At 54.4% G+C, this 22,976-nt stretch overlaps 1 protein-coding gene across 2 annotated transcripts in view; it reads right to left on the bottom strand.

The window, feature by feature from the left end:
• MAF (MAF bZIP transcription factor) overlaps window positions 1–22,976 on the bottom strand; it is a 286,455-nt gene that overhangs the window by 251,356 nt on the left and 12,123 nt on the right. The window contains exon 2 of one of the 2 annotated variants that reach the window (XM_055145004.1): window positions 21,124–21,186. The exons of the other annotated variant lie outside the window; for it this stretch is intronic. Coding sequence (XP_055000979.1) covers window positions 21,153–21,186 — 34 coding nt within the window. The 3' untranslated portion in view covers window positions 21,124–21,152. The remainder of the gene's footprint in view (window positions 1–21,123; window positions 21,187–22,976) is intronic. 2 annotated transcript variants of the gene reach the window in all.

The raw sequence follows: 22,976 nt of genomic DNA, 5'->3' as shown, positions 1-22,976 counted from the left end.
TTGACGCTCGGCTGGTGAGTCCCCGCACCCCCTCTACAGGCGTGGGAGACGATCAAGCTCCCTCCCACCCTCACTCTGCAGATCCGCGGCTCCGGAGAAGACCCCTCACTCCCCAGGAAGCCGCTCTTGGGCTCTGACCCAGGCATGAGCCAAGAGGCACCAGGGGCGGGTGACAGAGGATGCAGGCTCATCGGGAGGGGTCCCTCGCCCCCCGCTGGCCCTCTGGACCCAGCCCCAGCCCTGGTTCCAGCCCGGTAAGGTCCAACTGCCTGCTGGTGCCAAAGAAAAGGCCAGCCCAGGCCCAGACCACGAGGGCCCTGTTTAAAAATCACTTGTCTGCCCCCAGGAAGTTCTTTAACTCTCTCTCCCGCCCACCCATTCAGCAAGAGGGGTCGGCAGGTGTCCGGTGCATGACAGTCAGTCATTCTACATGCATGCAAACACACCTCCAAAGTCGCCCGACGCAGGGGGACACTGAGGCTGAAGGCCGTGTCCACAGGCCCTGCTTTGCAGACACCGGGGGGGGGGGGGGGGAGGTTCCAAGCACCCAGACAGAGAGAGCCTGAGTTCCGTATCCGGCTCCAGGCTGGGGGCTGGCCGCTCTAGACCTGACCGGCAGCTGGTGTACCTGAACATACAGATTTCTGGATTCTATTTGATTCTACTTTGGCTTTACATTGAAAATAAAAGCAAAACCAAAAACGGAGCAGTGTGAAGGAGTTGTTGGTCCTGCTGGGCACATCTTGATAGCTGTGCTGGGCGCCTGCCTCCCTTTGAGAGGGCCGGCGTCCCGTGGAGAGAGGCACCCAATTTCACACGGGGCACCCCCCATCTCCCCTCACAAACACAATTATTTTATGGCAGACCATTGACGATCGAATAACATTGTGATGCATTGGGTTAAAAGTCAAGTTCAAAATCCATCTGACCTGGTTCTTTTTACTTTTTTAAAATACGGCAGCTGGAGAACGGAAATTGTTTCCACAAGACCCGCGTTCCACCGCTGCTGGCCATCTGGCCCCGCTCCAGATGTGGGATAAGTCAGCAGCTGGCAGAAACAGACACACAAAAGGGCTGGCTGGGGCGAGGGGTGGGTGGAAAAGGCTCTTGCTCCCAGTAAGTTTTTGGCTTTAAAAAAGTGTCCCCTTTGGGCGGGGCATGGGGGTGGGTAGGGCGCTTGCGTTGCACATGGCTGGCCCGACTTGATCCCCGGCATCTCGTCTGGTGCCCTAATCACTGCCAAGAGTGATTCCTGAGCATCTCTGGGTGTGGCTCCCAAACAAATAAAAAGCATCCCCCAGACTCCCTAAAGCAGAACCAACCACCGTCCTGTCTTGGAAGGTTTGCTGGTCTCTGGATGACTAGCTCGGGTTCGAAGGTGGCTGTTCTAGGTCACCACTGCCCGGGCTTCAATGTGGGCAGAGAGAAGCTTCCAGGTGGGCTGTTCCCAGGGGACTCAGCCCCGCTTCCACCACACCCAGGCTGCTGGGTGCTGCCCCCGAGACCGTCTCCCCACATTCATCTGGGCCACACCCCTGCAGGGCCTGGAGTTTGGTTTTGTAGGAGAGGGTAGATGGAGGATGTCTTGGAACTGGGGGACACGCCTGCCTTATCTGGGCCGCACAGGAAGTTCTCTCCTCTTGGGTGGCAGGGGAGGAGCACGGGGGTGGGGGGGAGGGGAAATCAAGTCCTCCGCACTGAGCAAGGCCAGTGGCATCAGGGGGAGTGAGGGGAAGAAGGTCGGCCCCACCAGGCAGGCTTCAAAAGCTCACACCTGCCCAGCAGCGCTGCCTCTGCTCGGGGAGGGGGAGAGGGGTGGAGGGCAGGAGCAGGGACAGAGCCGGCCGCTAAGGGCTCCCTGTGGCCCAGCCTGACCAGCAGGAGAGGGGGAGCGGAGAGGGCCTGGGAGCCCCCTGCCCGCCCCCAGACTCACCTGCTAGGGCCGCCTGCTCGCCCTCTGCTGCTCTGGCCGCCCTGTCCCTGTGAAGACACCCTCGGGGCTCCCTGTCAAGAACAGGAAGACCCCAGGGGTGGAGTGGCGACCTCCGGGGGACCCCCTCCCTACCCGCTCCCCACCTGGGGAATCGCACCAGTAGACAGCAGCCCCCCTGGAGGCCGGGGCTCTCGGAGTCCAAGCGTTTTCTTCTTGTCCGGGGGTCACACCTGTCCAGCTCAGGCCTCAGTCCTGGCAGCTTCAGGATCTGACCCCAGCCGGCCGCGTGGACGCCAAGTGTCCTCCCTGCCGCACTCTTGCTCGGACCCCCAGTTCCAAACTCCTCCTCTTAGTCTTTGGGGGCTTCGAGGCTCTGACCCACCTCCCAGACGAGCAGAGCTGCACGGAACCTCGATCAGCCTCTTGGGGGACTGTATGGCATCCGGAAGGTGATCCCTGGGCTGGATAATGTCCCACTAAAGACAGGCTACTGACATGAGTGAAATTCAACTGTCTTGGGAGGGCTCATTTGATCTGATTTTTTTTTTCATTGTTACCTAAGCATGAATTACAGACCTGTAAAATAAACCCACATAGAATCACACATACATGGGGATGGCGTGTATTCTACGTGCCCAGTGGTGGCATGGGAAGCACTCCTGGGTCACGGCCTCGGGCCTGTGAATCTGCCTCCTGATTTTTCTTTAAAAAAAAAGGGGGGGGGGCTGGAGCGATAGCACAGCGGGGAGGGCATTTGCCTTGCACACGGCCGACCCGGGTTCTAATCCCAGCATCCCATAGGGTCCCCTGAGCACCGCCAGGGGTAATTCCCGAGTGAAGAGCCAGGAGTAACCCCTATGCATCGCCGGGTGTGACCCAAAAACCAAAAATAAATAAATAAATAAAAATAAATAACTGAAGTGAAACCTCCTGAGGAGAATCAAAGAGACCCGCTGGCGGTGTGGAGGAGCCCCGGTCAGGTCTGCTCCTGTCTCGGCCCTTCCTGCCCGGGGCTCGGGTCAGAACCGAGAGTGACCTCTGAGGGGGGTCCATCTGCCCGGACTGAGCACGAAGCAGAAAGTCTTGACCTCCGTGCTCTCTCTCCAAGTCCAGTCCCAGAGATCTCTGCCGGGTACCGCGATGTCCTCACGCCCTGTCCCAGAGCAGGGGCCGGAGCTGGGCACAGCGCCCTGGCTGGATGCGGAGCCCAGACTCGGGCGTCCGGGCTGGGGTGTGCCAACGTGGGGCTGGACTGGAATGTGTTGGGCTTGGCCAGGGGCTCCTCTCGCCGGGCACCTACGCAGGGCCCAGCGCCCGCTGCCCCCCGAGGGCCAGCTCAGAGCCCGGCCACTATGCCCCGGCGGTGCCCTGTCAAACTAGGTCCAGGGAAATTTCCTGCGAGGCGAACCGACCAGAGAAGGCGCCTTCCGATGGGCCGTCACGTCCCCTCCTCTCCCGCTCGCCTCCGTCTCCGTCCCGGGCTCCTCACACGGAACCCGCGTCCTCTGCCGGTCACCACCCCCGCGTCCTGGGAGGCCCGGGATGAGCCTGCCTGCGCCCCGCCAGCCGCCGGCGTCTGCCCGCCTGGCTTTCTACAAGCCAGAAAGGTGGATTTCCTCCTGCTGCCGGGACCTGGAAGCGGAGTGGAATGTGCAAACCTTTATTTCCAGCGAGGCCTCCAGCTTATCGACAGATTCGGGGGCTTAGATTTATTACAGAATGGTAATCATGGCGAAAGAATAAATACACTATCTTTAATTCATTAATCACCTCGGCAAGCAAAGTGCACTCCGGTAAGGAAGACGGTCTGTTTCCCAGAGCTGGGGGCAGGGAAGAGGCAGGAGGCTTCTCAATATTAAAAAAAAAAAAAAATCAGGTGGTGAAAATGCGTTTTGCGTGTGGATTAGAGAAAGGGCATTTTGCCTCCGAGATGGCCGGCGGGGTAGGGGTGCGGGGAGGGGGGCAGCGTGCCACTGAGCCTCAGCTCGGAGCGGCAGCCACTCGGGGAGCTTTGCCAAAGACACGGAAGCTGGGGGGCCACAGCCAGGTCTTCTCGGGCATCTGGCTGGGGTCTGGGGCCGGGAGGTGGACGCCCCGGGCCCCGACTACAGGAGCTGGAGGCGGCTCAGCCCAAGGTTCCGTGGAAGCAGGTGAGGTTGGTGACACAGGTACCCGCATTGCGGGCAGATGCAGAAACCACGCGTGCTCCGGCCCAAACCACAGCCCCGCCCTGCCCGTTCCTCGGGTCCGGCTCTGCTTCTGGACAGTGCTCCTGGCCGGGACTGACCGCCTGCTCCAAACTCGGGGACGGCCATGTAGTTAAGACACTGCACCCGCGAGGCCACTCGGGAGGCTGGGCAGCGGGGCAGGCCACGGACATCTGAGCCCCCCCTGCCCCCACGCCAGGGCACAGCGTCCTGGCTGCGGTCGGGAACAGAATCCAACTGCCCTGTCCAGCGCACAGAAGCATCCTCCGTGGGCCTGCCGCGGCCAGTCCCTCCTTCTCAAACTGTTCTGGGCACACTTGCCCCCCCCCAGCCTTGGGCAAGCCCATCTCTCCCCCCGCATTTGCCAGTCCTAAAGCCCGCCACCACCCATTGAACTGAACGGTGAGTGCTCCCCCTTCCGGCTCTGCACGTGGCCCTCGGGGTTCCCAAAGCCTTCCCCGACCCCCTGAGGTCTGCATCCTCCTCCTTCCCTTTCGCTTCCTCCCCTCCTCCTCCTCCTACTTCTCCTCCACTTCCTCCCCTCCTCCTCCTCCTTCCCCTCTGCTTCCTCCCCTCCTCCTCCTCCTCCTTCCCCTCTGCTTCCTCCCCTCCTCCTCCTCCTTCCCCTCCGCTTCCTTCCCTCCTCCTCCTCCTTCTCCTCCTCTTCCTCCCCCTCCTCCTCCTTTTCCTCCTCCTCTTCCTCCTTTTTCTCCTCCTCCTCCCCCTCCTCCTCCTCTTCTTCCTCCTCCCCCTCCTCCCCTCCTCCCCCTCCTCCTCTTCCTGTCCTTCCCTAACCCAGGCACCTCTGACCATCCCACTGGCTGCCGCTCTATCTGGTCTCACTTTGGCCCTCAGTGTCCATCTCTGCCGCGCTGTGGGCTGTGGGCTGGCGGCCACCTCTCTGGTGGGCTGGTGGAGGGTGGGGTGAGGTGCAGGAGCTGAGGGTGTGGGGGGCAGCACGAAGGCTGAGAGGGTCTCTCAGGCATCAAGGAACCAGCCTGGAGGGACGCGCGGGAAGACAGGTGTGAAGAGTTCTGGGCCGGAGCGACTGGAGTCCATTCTCCCAGCACCGCTTGTTAGAGGGCGTCCCTGCTCCACTTCGTGTTCTGTGCTCCCGTATTAGAGGTCGAGTGATCATGTATTTGAAGGTCTGTGTCAGGATACTCAACTCTATTCCACTGATCTGCAGTCTGTCTTTATTCTAGTACCATGAGGGGGGGGAGAGGGGGGAGAGAGAGAGAGAGAGGAGAGAGGGAGGAGAGAGAGAGAGAGAGAGAGAGAGAGAGAGGAGAGAGGGAGGAGAGAGAGAGCAGAGAGGAGAGGCAGAGGGAGAGGAGAGAGAGGAGAGAGAGGAGAGGGAGAGGAGAGGGAGAGGAGAGAGGAGAGAGAGAGGAGAGAGGAGAGAGAGCAGAGAGAGAGGAGAGAGAGAGAGGAGAGAAGAGAGAGAGGAGAGAGAGAGGGAGGAGAGAGGAGAGGTGCATGTCGTACGGGCTTGGGGCAGTTAGTGAGGGGACCTGGGGACACTGGTGCGGGGAAATGTGCACTCGGGGAGGGACGGGTGTTGGGACATTGTGTGACTGAAACCGGACCCCGAACAGCTCTGTCACCCGGTATCTCACTGCGATTCGACCAAGGGAGATAAAGGCGCACGGAGGGCTAAGGGAGGGGAAGCGGCCACCCTTGGCCGCCGGCCTCCCGGGTCCCCTTGAACCATGAGGAATGAAGATGCTGCGGTTCGGAGCCCAGGGCCGGGTCCTCGCTGGCCCCTCTGCCGCCCGAGGGGGGCCGTGGGCCCTCCTGGCACGGCCGCCCCGTGCACGGCGCCTGGGGAGGTTCTGCCTCCTGCACGCACGCGGAGGGGCTGGCCCCGAGGCGAGGAGCCGAGAGCTGGGCCGTGGGCACGTGGGCACAGCGGGTGCCGGGCCCCAGCCACGGAGAGCCCACGGGGGGGGGGGCGAGTCGGCCTGTTGCCCGGGCGGGGGTCCTAGAAGGTGGTCGCGCTGTCGGCTGGGCGCAGCGTGGCCGCCAGCTCCACCCCTGCACACAGTGACCCCCATGACCCTTTCCCTCACAAACGGCCCCTCCGCGGAGACAAAGCAAAATAAAATGAGTTGGAGAACCACTGACTCGTGGCGACTCATGGGGGGGTTCGTGAAGCCCTCGGGCGGGGGGCAGGGAGGCATCTGGTGGTCCCAGGTCACTCTCAGCATCGTCTCGGTGCTCAAAAACCAAGGCACGGAGACTCAGATAACTCGGGGAGTGCTGTGTTGGGGGGGTTGATTTCCAGAAAACGCAGCCGAAGGAACAAAGCGGTCCCAGGCTTGCCCCTGAGCGAGGGAAACTTGGGCCGTGGTTCGAGCATCCCTGGAGCCCCCGCTGGGGTCTGAACTCACGCCCTGCACCTTCAGGGTGCCTGTGACATTCCTTGACACTTAGGCCAAGCCCAGGTCCACCCTGGAAACCCTCGGCCTCGCCCCGGAAGCGCTTTCCAACTGCACTGGACAGGAACTTTCGTACTCAACTTCCCTGCCAGGAGCTCCAGCCCCGGTCAGGCCCTGCTTCCCCCCCCCCGCCACGCCCCCACAGCCCCCCACAATACACCCCACGAAAGCAACAGGGCCAAGAACAGCCACTGCGGCCTGCCCACGCCCGCCCACGGCACGCTTCTCTCCCCGCCACCCTGCGACTGTATTTCCAAACACAGCTCCCAAATTAAAAACCGAAAGAAGAAACTCGCACTTTCTGTCGGCGGCTTAAGGGGATTGCACCTCTGAGCCGCCGGGAAAGCTCGCGGAGGCTTTTCCAACCCGGGTAGCGTGCGGGAGCCATTCGCTGAAGTCAAAGCAGAGAATTTCCACAACCGAATCCTGCATCAGTGGATGGGGGGGTCCCAGCCAGAGGTGTTCAAGGAGGGGTGTGGGGGGACGGGGCAAGGCCCTTCGTGCCCGTGTCTGCAGTGAGTGGCCGGCCAGTGACACGGCCCTTGGCCCTGAGGCTCTGAAACACACCCTCCCTCTCTCACCCCCGTGCTCGGCGCTGTGACCGGCGAATGCGTCCGTGCGGAGCTGGCCCGGTGGGCCACGCCAGCCTGCCCTGGGCGGGAAGCACCCAGCAGGCGGGCACTGAGCTAGGAGGACACGGTGTGCCCCGAGGGTTCCAGGTTGGTTAAAAATGAACTGGGGGGGGGGGGAACGGAAGTGGCTTCGGAAAGAGAAAGAGGACCGTGGCGGGCACCTCCTCGCGTGGGTCCATCTCAGGATCACCCCCCACGCCCCATCCCTTCTCCACCCACCTTCCTATCGCCGTCTCTTCCTAAGCTTAGACGGGGGTGTCTAGTCAAAATCTCCAAACGCAAGATGTATGCAAGAGGGTGATTTGCCTGTGGTGATTCTGGGGTACAGGTTACTGAGGCTCCTGGGCGGTGGGAGGGCGGTGAAGTTGTACCCCCAGAGTATGAGCATTTGTTGAAGCCAGTGCCCCTCCTAACAGTAAGTTGGTTTTTTTTTTTTTTTTTTTTTTTTGCTTTTTGGGTCACACCCGGCAGTGCACAGGGGTTACTCCTGGCTCTACACTCAGGAATTACTCCTGGCGGTGCTCAGGGGACCATATGGGATGCTGGGATTCGAACCCGGGTCAGCCGCGTGCAAGGCAAATGCCCTACCCGCTGTGCTATCGCTCCAGCCCCTGTTTTTTTTTTTTTTAAGAAGTGATTTCTTTATGTGAAGGAACTGAGATCTCTAGCCTAATTTTGAAGGCTGTTTTGCACGTTGCTGCACATTTGCACTTCGCTGCTTGCCTTTTGATTTGGGGCACTCGTGGTACGCAAAGGTTTTAGCTGCTGGTCTGCTTAGAATTCTCAGTCCCAGGCTGTACGGCCTCAGAGAGGTGGGGCTGGTGAAGGTTTTCCCCTGGGTTACGCTCTTGTTCCAGCTCCTCTCATAGCTCCTGGCTTCACCTACGACGAGGTCATATGGAAAGCTCCTCAGTCTTGCACCCTTCACCTCACAAAGCCCGGGCCTTCTGCATTTGTTTTTGGTTTTTTATTATTTTATTTATTTTATTTATTTATTTTGCTTTTTGGGTCACACCTGGCAATACACAGGGGTTACTCCTGGCTCTGCACTCAGGAATTACTCCTGGCAGTGCTCAGGGGACCATATGGGATGCTGAGAATAGAACCCGGGTTGGCCGAGTTTAAGGTAAACGCCCTACCCGCTGTGCTATCGCTCCAGCCCCTGCATTTGTTTTTCAAATGGGCCAATCGCCCTCCTAGGCCTGACACAGCAGGTGCTCAGAGATCCTTGACACCCACCCTTGGGGTGCTGGGGGAGGGGGGCAGGCAATGCTGGGGCATGACCGTGGGGTGCTAGGAATGGAACCCGTGGCCTTGCTTATGCAGGTCTGTATCCACCCCTCAAGTTCCTGGAAAACATTTATCAGACAAGACCGAGACTAAATTTCCAACTGTCCATCCGTGTCCATAGTAAACCTTATGGCCACGAACTCTGTCCTAGGACACGGGAGATGAATCAACGGGTGCGGGGCAGGCTCTGCAGGTGGGGGATGCAGGTTCGATCCCCAGCATCGCATCACCCCCTGAGCAGCACCAGAAGGGATTCCCAGAGTCCAGAATATTCCCTGAGCACTGCCAGGTAGAGCTCACCCCCTGCCTCCAAAGAAAAGAGCCATGCTGTATTTATGTTCAAATACTCCAGCGCCGAACTCCTAAGCTAGAATACAGGTGGATACAATAAGTTCTCATTGGATTAAATCTCAAAGTCAAGCCTAATACGTCTGACAATCAAACTAGCCAGGTTCTGGGGGGAAGGGGAAAAAAAAAAGCCTACTTTCCAGTAAGTCTCCAAAGAGGACATTAAGAAACCGGCCTGGTGTATATGATATTTAACAAGCTGTCCAGGACAGGAAACGTAGCCCGGGAGAGTGTCAAGGAAATGCCAACCTCGGAGTCTTTGGAAAGCCGGGAGAAGATTAAGAGAACAACTTCTAATTTTGGCAGATGGCGGAGATGTCATCTTCCTCGTTCACCCACTCCCGTCCGACTCCCGGATCCACCCGCGGCGTGAGACGGCCTGAAACAGCTAATAGTTTGCTCAGGTGCGAGCTGACGCTTCCCAGCAAGGCTCGGAGCTACTCATCCCGACAAGCCTATGCCGGACACAAAACTAAATGAGGCATGAACGCCACGCTCCCCGGGTTTAGAGCCCAAGAGGAGATGAGAAATTTCAAAGGTAATTGTCTTACAAGGCAGAGCAGAGTGCGCCTTCGGAGCGGGCCCGCCTGCGCGTGGCTTAAATGCTACGCTTTAATGGAAGATCAATGTGTCTGATGGTGTGGGATCAAATGCCACAGCTCAGCCCAGCCCGAGCCACTTCCCCGGGCCCCGTTTCTACCCCAAGCCAATCACACTGAGTGTTTGGTGATAATGAGGACATACTAATATCCGTGTCTCACTGGGGGCTGCCAGAAGGGTGCAAATCATACGGAATGTATTTACTCCTGGAACTTGGTAACTTTTCAGTGCAAAAGAGTTTTCTCTCTTTTTTTTTTTTTTCTTATTTTTCTTTTTAAAGAACCAGCTCGTGTTTAGACTTGGCCGTTCTGCTACTTGCTTCCTGAGTGGGGTCTCGGAAGGCGTGGCCAGGATGCAGGGGATGATGCGGTTATCACCAGGTCACCCACTTCTCAAAAAAAGAAAGATACCAACAGGGAGGCCAGCGGGACAAGAGGACTGGCCACGTTACAGGCCTACACGGCCCAGCCAGGCGTGACATCCAGGCTCTGGACACCAAGCCCAGTCCCCTTCTTCTCTGGGCCCTACAGCCTTCCTCATGAGGAATGGAGCTAAATGGTCAGCAGAGCCCGGGAAGGCCAGAAGCAACACACACACACACACACACACACACACACACACACACACACACACACACACACACACACACACACAGCGACTGTTCCTCCTATTTTCATTATACTGAATTTGAAAAACGCTGAGTGGTAAATCCTAACAATTAAAATATGGGATACTCACCAGTGGTTTTCCGCACTTTCTGGGTTTTCGTGGATAACGGTCTCTAGGTGCCTGCCCCGGGAGTCGGGAGTTCTCAGTGCCGGGCATATGTTAGAGACATGGAAAAGTGCTCCTTAAACTCTGAAGGGCAAGCTCTCCTAGCCCACGGGCGTTCTGGCTGAGAGTCTGGGCCGGGGCCCAAGGCTTGGGAAAGGCCCACAGCACCCACATGCAGAGTTCCGCGTGGGTTCTGAGAGCTGACCTGCCCTACCTCCAAGGGGGTGCGAGGGTCTCCCCGTCCCATCTGAAGAACGCCGCCCTCCAAGCCCTTCTCTCCTGCATTCCCAGCTAATGGACTCGCAGGGAGCTGGCCCTGAGGCCCCACCCCTCACTGTCGGGGTTCAAGCTACCTCTTCTCAGGCCTTCTTCAGAGTCTCAGCCAGCTTCCCTCTGGGGCGCCACCAGAAAGGGGAGTGGAGGCTGGGATGCAGGGGTGGGGCTGGGGGCAGGGAGGGCTCCTGTAACACACACAGGGCCTGGCTGCCTCCAGGGAGGATGAAACAGCCGTCCTGAGAGAGAGGAGGGGCTGGAGCCAGCCCTACGGGCCGGGGGCTGGCCTCGCACGCAACCCACCTGGGTTCAGTCGCCGGCATCCCCTGAGCCCTGCCAGAAGTGTTCCCTGAGCACAGAGTCAGGAGCAGGCCCTGAGCACTGCCGGGTGTGGCCGGGAGAGATGAGGGAGCCTCCATCCCCGCCAGCTTGTGCTTCCAGACCTCAGCAGACACCTGATCCCTCTAGCCGGGGGCCAGACGCCAAAGGCAGGTGCCGATGGCCAGGGGTGCAGGACGGGGACAGGCTCCTTATTGGACACCTTGGCTCTCCGCGGGAAGCCCGGGGCGGAACCTGGCGGGGGCCCTGTGCTCGGTGTCCTGCCTAGGAGCAGGCAATCCTTGCTGGGGCGTTCGTGGCTTCAGGTTAGGAAGCTCGGAGAGAGCCCAAGAAGGCTGCTGGGGTCCACGAGCCATTCTATTATCATGAAAACCTACAGCCCACTCCCTGCGATGAGTTTCGTTTTTGGTTTTTTTTTTTTTTGCAGGGGAGGGGGGAGGGGGGAGGGCTGCTGCAGAGCAAATCCGCACCAGTGGGTTCCACCACATTGCTTGCTGACCTGAAGCCCTACCGCTCGGGGGGGGGGGGGGGGGGCTCTGAAGGATAAAACAAATGTGCAGAATTAGAAACAAATCTCTCCTGAGAGGGGGCCCGCATGGGGGTAGGGGTGGGGGGTGGGTGGGGAGACGGTTAACAAAGGGATCCTTTGGCACTTAACACAACAACTAGGTCAGAATTTTGGTATTTAGAGAACTACTTCTCAAAACTGCCGTATGCGTATCAGCTCTCCGAGAGGGTCGGTCGGGAAACAGGATTCAGGCTGAAGTACGCCCTGGTCCCCGGGTTCTACACACTACATGTTGGCACACAGAGCTTCTGTGACCGAGGATGGCGAAACTGAGCATACGGCTTTGTCATGTTCATAAATATCCTAAACTATTTGACCACAAAACTGAACTCACTCAAAAAAAAATTTTTTTTAAGGCACGCTGGTATATTTCTCAGGGGAGATCAGAGGCTGGTTAGGAATCAGCATTCTAGATATCTCTTAGTTTTCCCATCTTGACCATACAGTTTAAAATGTGGGGCCGAGGTGGGGGCAGGAAGTCCAATATCTTAAGAGCAAAGTTATTCCCAAACAAGCCCAAGCTTGTTTGGAGTCGAGGTCAAACCTTCCTTCCCTATGATCCGGGTGAAGCCAGCATGACAGGGGGGCGTGTTGGTGACAGGTGGGCTGCCGATGGGGCCCGGGGACCCTCGGGGCTGCCTTTTAAAAGGGAACGTTCCTATTTTTAAGACGCGCAAACTCCGTATTCTTTTTTTCGTGTTCCTGCAGATTTTGCTGACAACTTTTTATTAAATGGGGTTTTCAATGGAGTGATTTAACGCTGATTTATCTTCACTATCCGGCAATTTCCTGAGTGTCAACGGCGCACCTGACACCTTACGCATTACGGGGCATTAAGGAAACGTACCATCTATTATTTTTTATGTGCTCTTGAGATGACAATCTTTGTCTTTGAGCCGGGAAAGGATGCTCCGTTACCTGCCGAAATCAGACCAAAGAATCTTTCATGTTTTTAAAAGCGGGGGGGGGAGGTCCTTGGGGTCAAGAGCGTAACTCTGGTCTTCGGGGTCCTATTCAGACCGTTATGGATTTTCTTCTAAACCCTACTCGACCCTACACAGGAAAACAGGACCAAAGAGGGGTGTGGGGGGGCGCAGCCGGGTCCACAGGGCCTGGAACTGAGGCCAAGGCCTGGGCTGTTGGGACGGGAGGGAAGAGAGTGGGTAAAGGGGCCAGGTGGTGCCTAGCGTCGCATCGAGAAATATCCGCCTGACTAAGTCTGGGTCAAATCAGATCTTAATGGATTTGTGCCTGAGTTTCCTCATCGTGTACCAGGGCATTAAAATATCTGCTCTGAGAGGCACTGTGAGGAGCAGGGGTGACAGAGGTCCCGCCCCCCGGGACTCAATCAATGGCCACTGTCCTCCACGGTGCCGGGGAGGCGCTGGACGGCTTCCAAGGGCGAGGCTGAGTGGAACATCATGGTCTTGAACTCCACGGAAGTTTTCTCACCCTCCTGACCCAGGGCTCCGGCTCCCAAGCGGCGGGAAGAAATGCCGAATACCCAGAGTCTGTGAGAGATTCTAGAATCTGACCCTCAGTCGTCTCTGAAACTGCAGACTCGGGCAGGGAGGGGGCGGGAGGGGGTGCAGGGGGAGGCCTTCGGCTTGAAGGCTAGCTAATTTCTGAAACCCCTTTGGTGGGATGTACGAAACTGACGTCTGAAGCCAGCTGAGAAGATACGGGCATCTTGGGAACCCGTGCTGGCATCTACCTGGAAATGCGGTGGTTCTACGCTATGGGTCAAAGGCCAAGGGAATGCATGTGTGGGACTGACCTCTGGCGCTCCGGGTCTATTTGAGGACTCATCCATGGCCCCTTTTTCTATTTCTCCCTTCGTCTGGGTGCTCGGTGCAGAAACTGAGCTCCAGGAACCCTTGGGCTCCGCCTCCCAGGTGCCCGGGCATCGCTGACGTGAGCTGGCCCCCTGGCCTCCCAGTCACATCCCCGCGACTCTGCAAACACATCCTCCCGCTTCGGAAAACAGAACTATGCTAATGAGCAAATAACAAGTAGTAAACAACACGCAGATTATCTGCCTTGGAAAAGAAAAATCCTATTTCAATTAGCGTGATGGCCTGGCATTCCTGGGAAGTGATCTCTTGTTTTGCCAACACGCATAAATGCCATTTCTTCTTTAAACATTATATAGAATGCCTGTCAGGTACTCCATTGTGTTTACCATTTATAGACCACATTAATTTCTCTTTTATGTTATTGGAATGTTTGGGACGTGTTTATTTTTGCTGCCGTGATGCCTACCGGCAGCGATGAATCACGGATCTAAATGCCAGGGGCACAGGTGGATGCCAGCGTTTATACTGATACCTCGGATCACTTTCATATCCTTTCTCACACCGTCAAGAACTTCTTAAAAATATGAATTTTATTGTTTGGTGCCTATTTTATTTATTTTTTTTTTTTGTGGGGGAGGCTTCTTTGGGCCATATCAGCAGTACTTGGGGGCTTACTCCTGGATCTGCCCTCAGGAGGAATTGCTCCCGGCTGTGCTCAGGGTCAATCTGGGATGCCAGGGATTGAACTCTGGTCCGCTCCCAGGCAAGGAAAGCACCCTACCTGCTGGACTGCCACTCCGGCCTCTTGATAGCATTGTATAGTCCTATTCATTTCACATCTTAGCAGCTTCATATTTAAAATGTCAATGACAGGGGGCTGGAGCGATAGCACAGCGGGCAGGGCCTTTGCCTTGCACGTGGTCAACCCAGGTTCAATTCCCAACTTCCCATGGGGTCCCCCAAGCACCACCAGAAGTAATTCCTGAATGCGGAGCCAGGAGTAACCCCCGTGCATCACTGGGTGTGACCCCCCAAAAGCAAAAAATAAAAAAAGTAAATAAAATAAAATGTAAGCGACACCTAAGGAAACCAGTAGCAAGAAAACTTCAGGATAGTCCCAGGACACACCCCCCCCCTCCGCCACCTACCCCATCTGCACTCGACCAACCTAGGACAGGGCCTGAAGCTTGCAGCCTTTCAAAAACCATCCTGCGGTTCAGAAGTGATGGTTCTGGAGCCATGGTGCTTCATTTTTGTTTGATATTAATCACAAATTATTTTCTTCCTTTAAAAATTAATTGAAAACATGAGCTGGAATAAATATTTCAGGCGACCAGCAGCAAAATGGGAAAGTACCATGTGCTTGGGGTTTTAGTGCCCTCTGAGCACGGGGATTTATTTGCAGCAAGCAGAAAATAGACAGCGAGCATAAAAATACAGCAGAGTCCCCCTAGTAAAATTATTTATCAAGCTAACAAGGGAGGGACCCTTCTAGTAACAACAAGCCAGCGAGGAAAAGACATGACTTTATATTTTACCTTTGGGTTAGCAAACCAGTAAAAATGCCAACTGACAAGCACTTCACATAAACATTTCGTTCTAAATGAGCTTCCTTGTTAGAGGGAAAGAAAAAACGTCCTCCTCACTGCGGAGCACTATAGCTTACAGACAGAGGGTTCCAGCACGGATGCGCTGACTCCTGAGTGCAAAATAATATAACTTTAAAAAAAAAAAGCATTAAGTGAATGCGAATTACGAATGGAGCTTTAAAATAAAAAATTAGGAGTTCATTAAAGAGAAGACGCGCCTGTGCTTATCAGCTCACCTTCTTCCGTGATCTTTGCAGAAAGTCACAATTTCCTAAGAGGCTTTTTTGCAAGGTGAGCGGAAGAGACTCCGGAAAAAAAAATCGCCCCTAGATATGCAGGTTTTCAGATATATATATGTTGTGAGGTTATTCCACGGTTCCAGTCTCATTGCTCTATCTTTTCAAATGTTTATTTTATAGGCAAAACCCCAAAGCCAGTTTTTTACAGTTTAGTTTAACGATAGCAAACTTTGATTATAAATTATGAGGCCCTTTATTGTAGCTTGCAACCGTGGGGGAGCGAGGGGCCTGGGGGCCCATCCTAATTAGAGTTTACGGAAATAGGAAAAAGACACATTCTCACAGTAACTGTCCTCCCGTCCCTGTACAAGTGCCTCCTGATGCCCTGACAAAGAAATCCCCACCCACAGGGCGCTCCTCGCTGGTGCAAAGGAGCAACTCCCGCCCCAGACCCTCCAGGCCTGCCAAGAAGGTGCCTTTGTGGCTGAGCAGGGGTGGGGGGTGGGGGGGGCCCGGGGAGACGACAGAGGGGAGGGGGGTGGCAGGACTCTGTAAAGTTGGGGACTAAAGACAGACCTTGCAGAATCTGCACCCCCCCCCCCCCCCCCATTTCCATGAATGTGTCTAGAAGTTTCCCAGCCACAGAGCGGGAAAGGTTCTCATGACCAGCACAGATCAAATAAAAACAAGATTAAAAACAAGATGGAAAAAGCCATCCCGAGGAGTCCCCCCTCCCCCCTCCCCCCCCCCCACGTCTTCTCGGCCTCCGAGGTCGGGCTGCTGAGCCCGGGGAGGACGCAAGCTGTGACCTCGTGGCTTCCTTGGGGGGCTCGAAGTCCGAACTCTGCGGCTCAAATCCCAGTTGCTCCTGTGGTCTGGACAGGTTTTTGCTGTCCTGCGGGCGTTGGGGGGGCGGTCGGGGCACCCCGGGGCCTGGGACGAGAGTCCGGCCAAGGAGCTCGAGCTCTCAGCAGGCTGCCCAGGTGAAAGGCCGCGCAGCAGGGTTCAGAAAGCGCGCAGACCCGGTGAGGTGATGCTTTAGATGTTCAGATCAGAACAGGCGACGCTTTCCCTCTGCCCCACTGATCTCTAGAGGCGCTGAGCAGGGGGAGACCCCGCACAGACTCCTCTCCCCCCACCCCCCTCTCGAAACCCCAGATTCCTAAAATTCTGGCCCCCAGCCCCAAGGCTGGCAAGGGCATTAAATCCCCTCAAACCAGCTCATTCTCCGCTCTGCGAGCCCCTGCCCACTGCACTTCCCCACCCACTGCTCTTCCTGAGGAAGCACAGGCTGAAGGGGCGGCCAGGGCTCAGGTGAGGGGGCAGGGGGCATCTCTCTGGGCTCCCTCCTGCTGGGCAGAGAAACACTGCCAAGGGGTCCCGTCTTGCCTGCAGATATGCGTGGAACAGGGCCCTTGAGAATGGGCCAGGGGAGTCTCAAACCCTGTCACCTGCAGTGTTTTTTGGAAATATTTCAGTCATTCCATCAGAGAGAGTATGTTAAACAGAAAAGAGAAGGAAGTAAACAAACCAAAAAAAACCCCACCAAATTCTATTCTCCAAATTTTTCTGCCCAGGAAGAGACCCCCCCCTTATACCAGACCCCCCCCCCCCACCATTTCTTGTGCACCAGAAAGAAGCCTATTTTCAAATATAAACATGCCAGGGGGCAACCCCTGGCCCCCGACTGTATAGACTCAAGCCCTTTAATTAACCACCGTCACTAACAAAAGGTCTCTTTTGATTAGCTGGGGGTGGGGAGGAGGTTTCAGGGAGAGCAGGGGGAAGGGCCGAGGGAGGGAAGAACCAGGCGAGGCTTTAGAATTCCTTAAATAATTACAAACTCCAAGGCGATTCTGCTGCTGGCAGCGGCCAGAGAAGAAGAAAGGGAACTTTGTCTGTCTAGAGAACCCCAAAGCGAGGGGGCTTGACCTGGGGTCAATTTCGGATCAATTCTCACCTCCGCTGCCTACCTGGTAGTGCATGAACTTCCTCTGTGCTTTGGGTGGACTGGAATGGTTAAAAGGAAGCTCTCCCAGCCAGCATGCAGGTGCCAGGGATGTGGGGATGGGGGGGATGGGGGGGATGGGGGGGGGCGGTGTAAATAAACCCAGTTCTGAGTTGCTCTCTCTCTCTCTCTCTCTCTCTCTCTCTCTCTCTCTCTCTCTCTCTCTCTCTCTCTCTCTCTCTCTCTCTCTCTCTCTCTCTGTTCTCACTCCCTCAGCCCCTCTGAGAAGTTGTAGGATGCTTGGAATTGTTAATTACGTGTTAATATCTTCCAGCTGCTCGCACCTGGGGTCAGCGTGGTTTGTCGGGTGACAGTCCTTGGAGTCCCTCTGCTGCTCTGATTTTCCCCCCACTGAGCCTGTCTCCCCCTCCCCCCATCTGGTATTCATTCCCACCTGAAATTGGATCCGCATTAATAGCTTTAGTGTATTTCCTTATGGATGCCGGATCTTGCTCTTGAAGCACCCAGAATTTTCCCATTGGTTTACCCAGATCCCAAACTTTCTCAATACTACAAAAAAAAAAAAAAAGGAGATCAAAAAAAAGAAGAAGGAAAAAACCCCGAAACTAGCCCTTCTGCTTAGCTCATTTATTGCTGATCATTTCATTAGGTGCTGCCAGGAAGAGCCAAGAAAAAAAAAATTAGACACTAAACAACAGCTTTATCGTCATTTTTGGACGGAGGAAATGGAAGACTCAGCAGGCGGCAGGTGAAGTGAGTTGAAACACTGGCAGCTGTGCGCCAGCAGTGAGCCGCCCTGGGCGGGCGGCGGAGGCGCTCTGACAAGGCGCGCACTGCAGCGGCCCCCAGCCCACGCCTGGCGTTGGCAGAGAGATTCCTTCTTCCTCTTTCCCCCTAAGTGCGTCCGCCCTGTCTCTGCCTCCTCGAAGTCGGCCCTTTCAACAGGGCGGGGGGAGCGGAGGGGAAACCGTCTGAACCCCTGGGGCGGGCTGCGGACGCCTGTGTGTGATCTGCCCTCCGGAGGGAAGGAGGAGAAACCATCAGGCCGTCGGGTGTGGAAGTGTGGGAGGGAGCACTGCGGGCCGAGTCGAGGCCGGGGCGGGCTCTGCCAGGGGCACCTCTAAGGAGGCGGGCGGCGGCGACGACAGACTATTAGAGTGCCGTGAACCACCTTCCGAGTTGCTGTGGTGTCCGGCTGCCCTCTCGGGGCTGACCCTCACGTCCAGATCACAGGCTAAAGGAGAGACTCAAGGAACGGGGCTGGATTTGGTCTGTGCTCCCAATCTCCAGCGTCTGCTCTCTGCTCCTCCCGGCCCTGGGCCTCTCCGCTGGCCGAGACCTGGACGTGTGTGGGGACAGCCTAGACCCCCCGCTGAGCGCCCCTGGGCTTTCTGTGGTGGGGCTCCGGGAAATCTGAACTCGGAGCCCCCCAGGGCCTTGGGCCGAGCGTTCCTGTTTAACTGTCCCTGTGCCAAGACTCTGCCAGGGCCCGCGGTTAGGTCGGCGTCGTGGCCCGGTCAGAGACGGACGTGGGACCCCGGCCACCCCTCAGGAAAGCGCACTTGCATTTTCCACGTGGCTCTCTTGGGGTCGCCCGAGACAAGTTCTCCAAGACAGAAACAAGATTCCCGCGGGGCTTGGCCGGGGCTTTGGGCTTGGGTTTGACGGCGGTGCTGCTTCCTGATGGCCTTACGTCTTTACACATGACTGAAGCCATGACGGCTTAGTGTGTGTGTGTGTGTGTGTGTGTGTGTGTGTGTGTGTGAGTGTGTTCACAGCCAGGATTAGGCACAGCACCTCAGAAAGGCGGCAGGGCATAAACGGGAGCCGGTGGCTAACGGCCACCCCACCTCAGGGTGCGTGTCAGAGCACAAAGGCCCAAGGAGATGGCTGAAGACGTCCTTTCAAGCGGACACCCATTTGGAGGAAGCTACTTCGTCTCCTCTGGATTCCTCCAGCCGAGAGACAACCTCTCTGCACTCCTACAGCCGCCCCGAGCACGGGGCCAAGCCATGCCCTCGCTTCTTCCCTTCGGCCAGGCTGCTGACCACACCTTCTGCAGAGATGCAGCCCTGGAAAGCATCCATCAAACAGCAGGGCACAAGAGTTGCTCCCTTTAGGAGTCCTACTAGAAGACCCCGCCTTGACAGGGTCACGTGCCTTTCGGTAGATTTGCATATGTTAAACCGTAATGTGCATTAATGGAAAATGTTACTTAGGCTCAAGGCGGGAGGGGGAGAGGGATGCCACCAAAAATTGAGAATTTAATCTTTTTGCAATACCACTTAGGATGGATATTTTGTAATACGCCCAAGAACCGTATAAGCTTAGACTATGCTTCTGAGAATAAATGAAAGGTAATTAAATGGCTCCCCAAATGGCTTGTGATTTAATTTTTATGCTCTAGTCTAAATTGCCCGAAATAAGCCATGAGGCTGTACACAGTGGAAATGAGAGAGAGAGAGAGAGAGAGAGAGAGAGAGAGAGAGAGAGAGAGAGGAAGATGTAGTGGGTCCCTATTTTTGACTTTCACTACTGAAATCTAGCCAAGGGACATTCTGAAAATAAACCAAGTAGTTCTCCCAAGAGTCTCGAGAATTGAACTTTTCATATATCAGTTTGCAATCTCTAATATCACGGAGCAACTTTAAGGAACTCTCCCCCTCCCCAAATTCCCCACCTGGCCCAATGCCGCCTTCTTCCCTGCTCCTGCCTGTCAATCTTGTCCTCTGCTGAAATTTGATTTCTCTCCCCCCAGTAACCTTATATAAAGCATTACCAAGAGGGTCAGGACCAAGGTGGACCTAGCCTTAAAAGTTCATTAATTCTTGGCTCCAAATAGATGCTTTCCATGTGACAAAACCTGCTGGTGAAGCTTGATCACTAGATTTAATAGACGGTTTTCAGAGTACAAGGAAAAAGAGAGCCAGGGATGGGAAACAGGGCTGAAGGAAGTCTCCGGCATGCACACACACAGGCATTCAGATCAATCCCAAGGTATGTGTTGAGTTAAAATTATGTATGATAACTATTAAAGAAAATGTTAGCTTTGTCTAGAGCTGGGAAATAAATCATGTTAAATATTCACAGTTTGGTTATTCAAAGACTCAACACAGCAGCATGGAGAAATAAGTCTCAGACTCTATTTCTGAACGGACGAAAAATGGCTTTCTGGCCTCCAACACCATCATTTCCTGGGTCCTTACTGTGCTTCTCCGCCTCTCAGAGTAGCAATTGACTCTGACTTTTGCCCTCCCCCTACCATCACCTTCCCTAGAAACCAAAAACTTGTATTTCATGCAAATTTCTCAGCAAGCATTTCTTAAAAAAAAAAATCCAACACAATCCAAGTCCTTCCATTAGCCAATGAGAGAGAATCAGAACACATAAAACAATGACACTAAATAATGATGGTGTCAACGTGTCGGTGTGGCTCTCTAGATGAAGAGGATTCATAATTCAATTCACACTGGGATGCTTGTAATTGAAAACCCATTTAAGTAGCTTCATTTCATTTTTTTTTTCCTTTCGGTAGATAAAAATCAGTTTTCAGCCTCCTACTCCTCCCCGCTCCCCTTCTGCCTCCCGCGAGTGAAGGGAGGGCCGGGTGGGAAAACTCCAAAGGCCCATTTGTCAGACGCTGTGCCTTGAACTCACACTCGAGAATTTCCAAACACGAGCATGGAGTGTGAATTCGGGATGGGAACAGCAAATCTCGACAGGGAGTTTGGAATGTCTTCTAGTAGGGTGCCGTCGGCGTTCGAGGGACTCACCCCGTTTTCTGACATTCGGGCCCCCAAGATGCCAGCGAGTGGAGACTAGGGTCTGGGTCTCCCAGGCTGGGGTCCTTACACCGGGTGCCCCACCCCAGGAGACAGAAGTACTGCAGAAACGGCCCCACGTGGCTCTCATGCCGTATCACCGTTCCTGGGTGAAAGAAAGGCCCTCGGGACTAACGCTCCTCACACACCCTAAGAATCAGCAGCGTTCCAGGGAGTAAGCTTGCTTACTTTCCACCCCACCCCGCACTCGGAAAACTCTTTTAGAAATAATAATAATAACAATAATGATAATAATAATAATAACAGAACCACAAGCACATGCAAATTAGAAATCGAGCTGTACCTCTTTGACTTCAGGTAACAGGATTTTTTTCACATCACTGATGTAGAAGATTCCCTTGGGTACCTGATTTAGTAAATATATTAAAATAAACAAAGGGTAATTAATAACCAGGAAGAGGGTTTCAAGGACAGTCTGCTCAAGGCAGCCTAACTCTGAATGCAGAGAGCCAAGTTTGCATGTGGGGCCTCAGCCGGGCCACGGGAGGCAGGACATGGAAGAGAATGGGAGAGAACGAGAACGCCAGGTCTATGAGGGCGCTGACCCCAGGCGGGGGCGCGGGGGAGAGGGCCCCCACCGCCCGGAAACCCAAGCCCACACCGAAGGTGCCCATCAGCTCCAGCAGAAGCAGATGGATTGGGGTGAGGGCGTTTCTGATGCGGGCGCCCAGGGCTGCGGAGCCCAGCCCTCCCCTGCCCTCTCGGGGGTCCATTCTCTTCCATCTTCCTCCTCCCTCTCCCCCCTGCGCTCAGGTCTGTTCTGCTGCACCGCTGACCTTAATTGCAAATGTTCCCTTAACAAATAGAACCACTTAGATCCCACCCCATTTATTTATTAACTTCCTCTCTGTTTAAATTAGTAGCAGGGGATGCTTCGAATGGTGATATGAAAATGAGGTTGCTTTAAAAAAAAAAAATAAAAGGTCTTTTTTTTTTTTTCCTTCACAGCAAATAACAAAGCACAGTGATTCCAAGTAGTTAGCTTCCTATGGTTCAAAAAATCCTTATTGCTATTACTGTACTATGTCAGTGGTAAAATAATTATCATTTACTGTACAGAGTCCAATATTTTCCAGACAGCAGTTTAATAACAAAACAGACCTGTCATTTCCCCTATAGTTAGTCACACTATACAAGTCCAGACTGTCAAAATATATTTAAAATCTAATTTAAAACATCCAACACGGTTCCAGCGAATCTGTGTACGATTACTGTGATAAACTAGGAAGGCAATCTATTTTTCTCACCACCTGTACATGCAGTTATTTTTCTTTAAATCCACACCCTGTGTTTTCTTTTGGATCTCTCTACAACTCCTGGGATCAAATCAGCTTTCTCATACATTTGCTGAAACGGGGGTCCGCGCGTACTGATGAGGGACTCTTTCTCCCCTTCCATTCACAGGGAGCACCACCCCAGTCGTCCGAGACACCCTCTGTCTAAATGGGACGACTGTGCATTCGAACCCGCAGATAAACAACTCTGGGGTTTTGGACCCGGGCCGTCTTCCACGCACACAGCACCATCACAATGCACGTTGGAAATGCTTTTAAAACCTTCTGGGACAAAGTCTTCTTCTTCATGTAATAGTATACACTAATCTCAGGCCAAATATATTCTTTCTATGCCAGAAAAAGAAAACAAGAAACATACTGAAGATACAAAAGCTGGAAGTGTTATCAGTCATATCAATTGTTCTCCATTGCCCTCCATTTAGAAGTTCAAATGGCTAATCTCTTAAAAATGAAAAAAAAACAAAAAACAACTTCTCACAGAAGTTCCCATATAAGCTTACTTAAAAAAAAAATCTTTAGAAACAACAGATTCTTTAAGAAACACAGGAGGCTAGAGTTTAAACGCTTAAAAGATCGTGGAGAGAATATTTCTGTAATTCCTTTGGGGCCCTGCAAACATATGTTAAGCTCTGGCAAGAAGTATTTACATGAGATCATTACTTGTGAAGCATTTTTCAATTTTGGAAAAATATTACAAGGCAATAAATGAGCAGGCGCTTTGCAAAAAAAAAAAAGAAGAAGAAAAAGAAAAGAAAAAAAGAAAAACAAGTTGCCTTCCTGCCCAGCTCCAACTCCTGACAATCTCCGTTATTTTTGGAGAAAACGAATCAGGCCTCATTAA

The sequence above is a fragment of the Sorex araneus genome, chromosome 8, assembly GCF_027595985.1.
Source record: "Sorex araneus isolate mSorAra2 chromosome 8, mSorAra2.pri, whole genome shotgun sequence".
NCBI classification, from domain to species: Eukaryota; Metazoa; Chordata; class Mammalia; order Eulipotyphla; family Soricidae; genus Sorex; species Sorex araneus.
This window is presented reverse-complemented; position numbering and strand designations above follow the sequence as displayed.